Source organism: Dipodomys ordii, unplaced genomic scaffold (genome assembly GCF_000151885.1).
Source record: "Dipodomys ordii isolate 6190 unplaced genomic scaffold, Dord_2.0 Scaffold182, whole genome shotgun sequence".
Lineage (NCBI taxonomy): Eukaryota > Metazoa > Chordata > Mammalia > Rodentia > Heteromyidae > Dipodomys > Dipodomys ordii.
The window spans coordinates 2,752,180-2,762,931 of NW_012267398.1; the positions used below are offsets into that span (position 1 = coordinate 2,752,180).

The 10,752-nt window shown below is 38.0% G+C and overlaps 1 protein-coding gene across 1 annotated transcript in view; it reads right to left on the reverse strand.

Moving 5' to 3' along the window:
• Positions 1–5,396: 5,396 nt before the first annotated feature.
• Senp6 (SUMO1/sentrin specific peptidase 6) overlaps positions 5,397–10,752 on the reverse strand; it is a 77,889-nt gene continuing 72,533 nt past the window's right edge. Inside the window, exons 21-23 of the mRNA XM_013034101.1 lie at positions 8,636–8,739; positions 8,381–8,531; positions 5,397–5,929 (exon numbers count right to left, since the gene is read on the reverse strand). Coding sequence (XP_012889555.1) covers positions 5,723–5,929; positions 8,381–8,531; positions 8,636–8,739 — 462 coding nt within the window. The 3' untranslated portion in view covers positions 5,397–5,722. The remainder of the gene's footprint in view (positions 5,930–8,380; positions 8,532–8,635; positions 8,740–10,752) is intronic.

Below are 10,752 nucleotides of genomic sequence, written 5' to 3' on the forward strand. Positions count from 1 at the left end.
GGTCTCCATCTTACTTCGCTCACATCCGGCATGTCTATCATTGAGCTATCCCTCCGGTTGTAACAAATCTATACATATATTCCTATATAGGATGTATAGCAAAAAAATATGAATATAGGGAAAATAAGAAAAATTGGTGGGGCTGGGAAGGTGGCTCAGTGGTAGAACGCTTGCCTTGCATGCTGGAGGCCTTGGGTTTGATTCCTCAGCACCACATAAGCAAAAAGAAAAAAGCTGAAAGTGGCGCTGTGGCTCAAGTTGTAGAGCGCTAGCCTTGAGCTGAAGAGCTGGGAGACAGCGCCCAGGCCCAGAGTTCAGGCCCCACGACCAGACCCCCCCACCAAAAAAAAAGAAAGAAAAAAGAAAAATTGGTAAGTAAAAACAGGTTAAAAGTTAAAAATGAGCAAAATGTTTTAGTGTTGATTCGCTTGCTCCAGCTATTTATTTGTAAGTACAAATAAAACATTGTTAAATAGGGTAAAATAATTTCATACTGTACTCTGCAGAATGCTGGTGATATTATTCTACAGGCCTCATGGCTGACCTAAATCCAAAACTATGGAGACCAGGCCAGCTGTCCTTGCGGTTCTGATGCAAACTTAGATTTCACAGGTAAAAATGTGTGGGGGAAAAATCTTCAAAACAAGGTAATCTATGAGACTGTCATTAATAAAAAAACAACACATCTACATTTTTTCCAACATACAAATTTCTTTCCTATTCTCAACTCAATTTCCTGATGCCCAGATCTGCTTGAACAATTTTTATTTCCTAGGTAGGTCATGTGGATACTACAAGTCGGATTTTCCTCAACATCACTGACATCTAATTAGCTGTGGAGGAGGACTGGATGGCAGCACACGATAGGAAACGTAACTAAGTTACAGGCATTCTGGGAAGTCCTCCCAGCATATTTGGAAATATTGCAGAAATAGTCAAGTAGAAAGAATTGCTTTTACAGCTATACAGTACTTTACCTAGTAAACAGAATACTTTCATTTAGTTCTAATTTTACATTTTCTCTTCATGGTATTTATAGAAAATATAAGTTTAAAATTTGTCAAAGCTGGCTTTTCTTTGGTAGCTTCATTTGAGAAGATAGTTTTGTCAATAATGTATTCAGCTAGTTCTTTTCATTTTTAGCTTTACATGTTTAAACTATCTTTACCAATGCTTAGATCATGAAGGAAAAGAAAAAAAAAAGGTTTTTGACTTTAACAAAAGATCCTTTCCAGCTGATGGTTCGTATTTCTTAAAGGAAGTTTCAAATGAAATATCCAAATCTTATTTCTATCACGTTAACTGTCTAATTTAGCTACTACAGCAACTCATAATTAGTAGTGACTCATGCTCATTCTTCTCTCCTACTGTTGTGATTTTTTCATCACATGTGAACACATTCTTCCTCTACATGAAATGCTTGCAGCATGACTTTCATGGTAAAGAACTGACATCTTCAACACAGGTTCTAGGCTATTTATCCTGAACCTCATTTACACAGGCCTTCTAAGAAACATACCCTAAAAAAATAATGTAATCCAACCAACTCCCGGAAGCCTAGTTTCAATAATAAAGATTCTGCCACATTCTGTAAAATATGATCATCTAATTTATTTTCATTTTTGATCTAGTACAGCTCCTATGCTCTTTGAGCAAGACTGAGTCCAAATGCCGTATGACTCTTCTCTTTGGGCTTGTTTGTCGCATTAAGTTGGGTAGCAACTGTACAAATATTATCTCACAAGGTCATAGTGAAAGATTAAATGAATTTATCTAAACCAATGTCTAGTATTTGTTTCATAAACAAAGCTATTATTATTTAGAACAAATCATTTTTCCTACCTCATGGCCTTTGACAGTCTGAGTGCTATTCCTTACATCACCTCTAGAATGTTATGTCTGTCTACCAATAGTTCAAATGTCACACCTCTGGAAAATTCTTAACCTTCTAGATTAGGCTGAATTCCCTTAATACATTCTGCTTTATCCAAAAGGCATACACTGGAGAAGGCCCATCTGTAACGAAGATAAGAAAACATTTGGTTTTGTTTCACCTCTGGCACGTAGTGGCTCATAGAAGGGATGTTTTCTTTTCATCGAAGTAAGTCTTATGCTATTACCATGTATAAAACAAATTATGGTAACAAACTGTTAACAGGCTTGAATACCTTTTCAGTTAAAGAAAAAATATAAAGGTAAATATATATGCTATTATTTTCACTGAGTACTTTTTTTCTTTTGGCACCTTTCTTGGTTTTAGATACTCCTTACTCTAGCACAACTCAACCAGAATGGCCTGCACTAAGAACCTGGAAGCTTTGAACCTTTCCAAGCTTTGGGACCACAAGTGCGATGGAGGATACTCTGCCATTACCTACTTGGACTGGCTTCTTTCCAAGGTTCACATTCCTTCACTGGGTCAGCAATCCCCCCTATTTGGGAAAATTTAATGTTTGGAACAGTAACTTTCAGACCTTTTTGCTTCCTGAAGGTAAAGGGACAAAATGTAGCAAAAAAGAAAAATCCTGAAAAATGTCCATTTGCTTTAGCAGGCAGCACCTGTGGCATTCTGATCTGCAGAGACAAGCCTCTGTACACTGGTGGCCATTTTAGAAAGCTATTCACTCGTGAACATGTTAGGCTGCCTGCCTTCCAGTCTCCAGCCACTCCTTCCACCTCTAGACAGAGCGGCAGGTTACCTTATCTCTTCTAGGCATGTGGCACCATCCTGTTTCATCTCTGCTAGGTCCTGTCCCATTCTGTGATTTCACTTGGGTCTTTACTTTTGGGGGAATTGTTTTTACATTCTACCATAGAGAGCAGAAATAGTTTTAAGGAGATAAATACTGAATTCATTTTGGTGACTTAAAACAAGATACAAATATGATCACTTTCTGTTTTCAAATAAAACCCCCTACATTTAATTCACTAAGAGTTTAAGTCTAGGTTACATGCAAAGGAAAGCTAGCCTTTTAGGTCTGAGTGAACCTGAAATACTAGTTTTCAGTTGTCTGAAGTATGTTCAGCAACGGCAAAGGAAGGGACTAAGCATTACCTTTGTTCCCTCAAATACCAACACCTGGGACACATACAAAATTTATGGCAAGTAATCTAAAACTCTTCTAAAAATGATTAACTGTAATTCTACCCAGTGAGAAAATCAATACAACAGACCTATTTAATAATTTAAGACATCAGATACCTGTCATGCAGTTTCAGTGTCTAGTAACAAACTCTAGACCTTAAAGTTCTGTTTTACAACACGTAAGTACTCATCACACATTTTAAAAGGTTGCCATCCACTTTATACCACATTTAGAAGGACCAGAGTACACAATTATCAAGGGAATGCACAGATATTAAAGATTCTCATGTCTAGAGGCACAACTATACAACTTCCAAATGTTTCAATATATATACTGCAGTCATTAGCTTAATTTTCAAAACGAAAAGTTCACAAAGGGTGGGACAAATACTATCAAATAGCTCAGTATTCTCCTCTAGGAAGTTGACGTGCATCAATCTATATCTCATGTAGAAATAAAAAAAAAATATTTGACATGTTGGCCCAAGGGAAAAGTTGTGATTTTAGCTTATCAAAACTGAAGAGAATAAAATGTAACCAGAAAAGAAAAACAAGAAATCATTTTAGGACAACTTTTGTTTGATTTTGATGCCCAGGCAAGCTGTCCTTGAGTTCCCAGGCTCAGGCAATGCTTGTGGCTCCCAGGCCTCTGGAATGATCAGCAATCCCCCATGCCTGGCTCTTAAAATTCCTCTTTCAGTGCCAACACATTCTGGCGAACACAGTTCCTCATTTATAGATGTAAGTATGCCAGTTTTACTGACAGCTACTTCTATTTTGTTTTTAAGTGTTTTCACTTGTCTTAGCTTGATAGAGATCCCAAAGTATTTGGTTATATTTAGTTTAGTAAAATAAATTTTTTTTTCATGTCTGGCAGTAGCTCTAAGGTATTAGTAAAAAACAAAATGAAATAATCAGAAATGCAGAATGTTACGACAGCTCAAAATTAACACAGAAACATAAAATCCATACCACGAGTGGTGAGCTGAGGTTTACATTTTAAGTACTGAATCTCCATAGGCCTTTTTTGTTAACCACATACTCAATGACCCAAATACCCATGGATTTTATTAAATTCGAGAAAATGACCTAATTAGTGGTCACCATGCCAGATGGTCATTAGAAACAAAATACTTGCTTCTGATGAAAATGGCCTGTTTATTCTATTTTTGTTACGTGTAAATTTAAATAAATTAAAATGTAAATTTCAAGTCTCAAAGTTGATTCAAAAAAAAGGTGTACCACTCTTTTTCAATAATGAGTATTATACAGACATATTCAAGATAGCTATGTGAGTTGTAAATGTGTCACCAAAAGCTTCACATTTCAGTATTTTCTTTACTGGGATACAAACCACTGGCCTTGTGTGTTCTAGGAGCTACCTACCACTCAATCCTACCTTTTAGCATTTTTAAAGGGAAATTCAAAGTGGAAGATTTCTGCTGCATTATGAGATTAAAGACAGTACTTTCATGTGTAAAAATAATTTGCACAAAAAAACTCAAAGCAAAAAGTCTTGATACTTTATCAAAATAACAAGAACAAATGATCAATGAAAAAATAGCAAAAGACATTACAAAAAATAGTAAATTCCTATTTAAAGTCTGTGTTTACACAGTTTAAAAATGTTTGTCATACACATCACACAGATTGCAGCATACTGTGAGCTGTAATATAGAAAGGTAACATTGGATATTTGACAGTCAAGCTGTACTTATCAAATAGTTTTAACCTGAGTCTTCAATATCTTCATACATTTGCCAACAATGAAAGTAGAATTTTTTGGAGTATAATTCAAGGGTAGACTTCTTAAAATTGCTCTTAATACTGTTTCTTAACTATTTGAATAAATTCATTAATATTTACATTTTGGGGTTCTTCTCAACACACGTATGAATCAAAAACTTTTTTCCTTCTATTCAAGCATATGAAGATGCCTTTTTAGTTCAAAACGCCTTAGATTTAATTTGATTTTCACATTTTTAGAAAATATGTAGAAGATCTCTAAAGGATTATCATAGATCATTGACTATTCCCATGAAATAAATCATACACACTGAAGAACTGTATATACAACTAAAGAATATCAAATTAGCCCGGTGCCGGTGGCTCATGCCCGTATTCCTAGCTACTTAGGAGGCTGAGATCTGAGGCTCGAAATTCAAAGCCAGCCGGGGCAGGAAAGTCCGTGAGACTCTTATCTCCAATTAGCCACCAGAAAACCGAAAATGGAGCTGTGGCTTAAGTGGTAGAGCACTCGCCTTGAGCTGAAGAGCTGGGCCCAGGCCCAGAACTCAAAACCCACGACCGACCAAAAAAAAAAAAAAAAAAAATCAAATTATTATTTTTCCTATAAATAGTTTCTTTTATTTTGTGTTTAGAAGTTGTAGTTTTAAGTACTATTAACAGAAAAAACATAAAAGCTTCCTAACAAGTGAAAAAAATAATTATAAATGCTGGAAAAATTGGCCTCATTAACATATTTACAGACTTTTACTTAATACATACTCCTTTGAAAATTTCTTATATGACATTTATACAAGCATTAACATTTCCAAATCACTTCAGGTCTTTACTGTCTAGAGCCAGAGTTGGAAGTCACTGAGTGAGGCGGGGCAGGGGACAAATGACCACAGGTCAGTGTGAGACATGGCCGACACACTGCCCCTCTCCCTCGCCCAGTGCTGCTTCTGAGCAAGTGTCCTTGTGCTGCTGCTTCTCTTTGCTCTGAGCTTCCTGAAGCTTCAGAATTATGTTCCGAATTTCTTCTCTTTTTGTTCTCATTCTTGGTGGAGGAAACCAGTTCATTAAGTTCATAGGTAGTTCAAAATTAAGTATTGGATTCTGAAAATAAAGAGTAAATACCTATTAGAAAACTCGCATATATGAACCCCTAACATTTTAGTTTCAATCACGAAACACTCCAAAGTTAAAAAATGAACTATGAACATTTTGCATGCCAAACACTGTGCTAGGCACTGGAGAGACAGGACAATTTCTGCCTACACATCGGTGCTATGCTCTAGATTCAGGATTGGCAACCTACAGACAAGCCAAAATCTACACACCACCTGCCTTTGTAATAAAGTTTTAGTGGAACATGGACACACTAACTCACATATGGTCTGTTCACTATTTTTACAACAGTTGAACTGAGAGTAGCAAAGATAGGCCATTGTAAGGTCCGCCCTGGGAAGGTGAGGCAGCCTCCTCTTGGCTAAGTCTCCCCAGTAGCTGTGTCACCTAGTAACTGGCACACTTGGAGCCAGTCACCTCCCCCTCCTCCGAAGTCACATCCTGGGCCTTGCCCCAACCACACCTCCCATGGGACACACTGTGGGAGGGTCCTAGGCTCTAAGGTCACATCCAAATCTGGCGGTGCCACACGTTCCCTTATCTGGCCACAAACACCCCCCCCCAACCCCTTCCTAGTTAAGGCAGGGCAAACCAGCCCTCAGGCCCTTTTGGCCAAGCCTCTCCACTAGGCAGGGCAGGGGACAGGCAGTTCAGAATAAATAAACGTCTCTTCCTACCACAATACTGGCATTGGCTACTTAATTAAACCTGCCTACTTTAATTTACCTCACAGCCATATGACTAGAAACCCTAAAATATTTACTGTCTGGCTTTTTATTGAAGCTCTGGCTTAAACAGTAGAGTTCCTGCCTTAAGAGAAAAAAACTAGGTGAGAGTATGAGGCTCGGAGTTCAAGCTCCAGTTCTGGCACAATAAACAAACAAATGAAAGGTGTGCAGTAATTCAACAACTAAAACAATGGATATGACAAAGACAGGCAGGAATGTAGAACAGGAAGTATGAAAATAAACATCTGGGAGCTCAACACAATTTCAAAAAGATCTGTTCTTTACACTAAACCTGAACAATGTGCAGATGTCAGCCAGGCAAGGAGTAACAGAAGCCAACAGGGCAGAATGGTATGGAGACAAAAAAAAAAAAAAAGACATCACACAAAAAAAGAAACAATGACTTCTAGCTGGATGAAATCTACTAGAATTAGAAAAATGAAGCAATATGCTTTAATAAAGACTGGTTCACACAAGCACTGTTAGGCCATATGAAAAATTTCCTTTTTAACAGCAACAAAAAGCCCCTATAAAATGTAAAGTAGGAAAAGCAGCAAGAAACTGATGTAGCAAGCCAGTGGCTCATGCCTGTAATCCTAGCTGTTCAGAAGGCTCAGATCTGAGGATCAGGGTTCCAAGCCAGCCAGAGCAGAAAAGGGAAACTCATCTCCAGTAAACTACTCAGAAAAAACAGAAGTGGCGCTGTGGCTTAAGTGATAGAATGCTAGTCTTGAGCACAGAGAGTCCAGGACAGCACCCAAAAGAAACTGGTAGCAAGCTTAGAGTCCTGCTGAGCTCAGAGGAGCAGCAGGGATAATGCATGCATTTGGAAGAAAGGAGATAACCTAACTAGAAAGATAGTCTCCTTTTGAACTCAAAGGGAGAATGATTAAAAAAAGACAAACAGTGGCAAATGGAGCTGGGAGCATAAATACCTCAAGCAGTATATGTGTGAGGGGGAAGCAGAAGCAGGAGTTAGTCTGGATCACAGCAGGTTTCTGTTAAGGTGAACAGCACCAGTGGGAGGGGAAGTTGGTCAGTGTCAGGGCAGGTCAACAAGCCTTAGACTAGAGATCAGTAAGCTGTTTATTTTTTCTTGCTTGGTCCCAGATTTGGAAATTGAACTCAGGAGCTGACTGCTGTTTCTAAGCTTTTCTTTGCTAAAGGTTAATATTCTATTACTCAAGCCACAACTCCACTTCTGGTTTTTTGGTGATTAATTAGAAAGAGTCTGATGCAGTTTTCTGTTTGGGCTTACTTTGAACTGTGATCCTCAGATCTCAGCCTCCTGAGTAGCTAGTATTACAGGTGTGAGCCACTGATGCCTAGCTTTTAAATGCAGTATTTTTCATTTGTTTTGTTGGTGCTGGAGGCTGGACTTGGGGCGTTGTGTATGTTAGGCACTTTATCTCTTGGCCTGTGTCTTCAGCCCAATAAATAGTATTTTTTCTTAAAAGTTCTCCAATTTGGGAAATTTGTTTGCTCCCTGGAATAATTTTTGAAATACAATGGGAAGAGGTGACATTGATCAATTAACATTGTATTCATAACTTAACATGGAATTGTAACCTCTCTGAACAATTACTTAATAAAAAAAAGAATTTACTTTGCAAACTCTCTACAAAATACCTACTCATTATATTTATTATATGAAAATAAAGTCAAATACAGCATTTCATTATTATATGAAATCCAATGAATTGAAACTTACCTCAAAAAAGCTCTCTACGTATTGCAAGATGTACACACCACAATCACTGAAGTTGTTTTGCTGTGGAACTTTTGGATTAGAGCCTTTCATAACATCTTTGGAAAAGCTTCTTTTACTTCCTTTTTTAACTTCCCATTCCACTTCTAAATACCTACAATAATGCATATGTAGTAAGAATACACAGATATGTAAATGCACATACTACCTCATCTCTATTGGAATATGAAACAAAGCAGGGTGCAATTTTAAACTTACTCTCTTAGAATTTTGACAACGTTTGACCGAGAAGGGCCTCTAAGTGAGTCCATAAGTAAGATACAAGGTCTGTAGGGTAGAAAGGACCAAAAGTTGCAGACTTTATAATGTTACAAAGCATGAACAGATTGAAATAGTACAGCAAGATTTAAAACTGCTGGGTGCCAGTGGCTCACTCCTGTAATCCTAACTACTCAGAGGCTGACATCTGAGGGTAACAATTCAAAGCCAGCCTGGGCAGGAAAGTCCATGAGACTCTAATCTCCAAGTAACCACCAGAAAACCAGAAGTGGCGCTGTGGCTCAAGTGGCAGAGCACTAGCCTTGAGTTAAAGAGCTCAGGGACAGCGCCCAGGCCCAGAGTTCAAGATCCATGACTGACAAAAAAAAAAAAAAAAGATTTAAAACCTTCAAAATTATTCTTACTTGTCCAGTAATTACTGGGAGGAGGGAGAAGTAATCCTTAAAGACATATATAGTCCAATAATATTTTAATATCTATAGCTACATTGAACATTATATGATTAAACACTAAGTTTTGATAATATAACTATATTTGAGTTTTAGACATTAAATCACCAAAAGGTTCCTAAATTTCTTCAGAATTTAGTAGAAAGTCAAAATAAACATGAAAATTTCATTGTTTGTGTCAGTCCTGAGGCTTGAACTCAGGGTCTAGTGCTGTCCCTAAACTCTTGTCTTAAGGCTAATGCTCATTCTACCATATGAGCCACAGTTCCACTTTCAGCATTTTGGTGGCTAACTGGACTTAAGAGTCTCATAGACTTTCTTGCTCGGACTGACTTTGAACTGGGATCCTCAAATCTCAGCCTCCTGAGCAGCTAGGATTACAGGTGTATACTGGGTCCCTGACACAAGTATTAAAATTTAAACCTCATATTCTAAAAACAAATGCAAGAAAAATAGAGACATATAATAATCTAAAAATCTTTTTTTGGGGGGGTGGGGGCAATTCTGAGGCTTGAACTCAACACCTGGGACTGTCCCTGAGCCTCTCTATCACTTTAGCCACAGTGCCACTTTCGGCTTTTTCTGTTTATGTGTTAAAGAAGAATATGTTACTGAAGAATCAAACCTAGGGTGTCATGCATGCTAGGTAATACCATTAAGCCACATTCTCAGACCTAAAAAAATCTCATTTTTAATTAAAGTCTATTGTAGAAAACAAAATATATCCAATGTAGTAGTATTATTTGCCCCATGATTCTACTTCAAAACACTCACTAGGTCGATCCAAACTTTTATAAAACAGTATTTACCTAAAGTAAGGACTCTAACATAATGTCAAAGTTCTGAAATGTTTAAGGACCTCAGTTCTTCCTGGCTAATATTTTATGGATTTGGAGCACATACCTTTCTCTGTCTCAGCTCCACATTAAGAAGTGAACCCAGAGCCTTGTGCATACTAATCACATGCTTCCATCAAGCCAAACCCCAACTCTGGAACAAATTATCAACTATTGATGGTCTCCAGATTTTCTTATATAAAGGAGGTTTGCCATAAAAGTTCCTTGAGTTTCTGCCAACATTTTCTATATGTAGGTCTATATGTAGGTCATACTTTATCATCTAAGGAGTTTGAGAATGCACATGTCCTTCTGAAAACCAACAATGACTTTTCCAGGTATAGCATCTGAACCTTGTCCTTTAGTCCTCTTAAACTAGCTACAGACCTAACATAAACAAGGCCCAAGCCCATGTTACTATATTTTGTTTTTTGTATTGTTGGTCCTAGGGCTTGAACTCTGGGCCTAGGTGCTGTCCCTCAGCTCTTCAGTTCAAGGCTAGCTAGTGCTCTACCACTTGAGCCACAGCACCACTTCTGTTTTTCTGAGTGGTTTATTGGAGATAAGAGTCTCACAGGCTTTCCTGCACTGGCTGACTTTGAACTGTGATCCTCAGATCTCAGCCTTCTGAGTAGCTAGGATTACAACAGGTGTGAGCCACTGGTATCGCGCCCATGTTACTTATTGACATACATGATACTATTTAACACTAACAAAGAGAAGGCTAGGGGCTGGGAAGTTGGCTCAGTGGTAGAGCGCTTGCCTTGCATGCCTGAGGCCCTGGGTTCGATTCCTCAGCACCACATAAGCA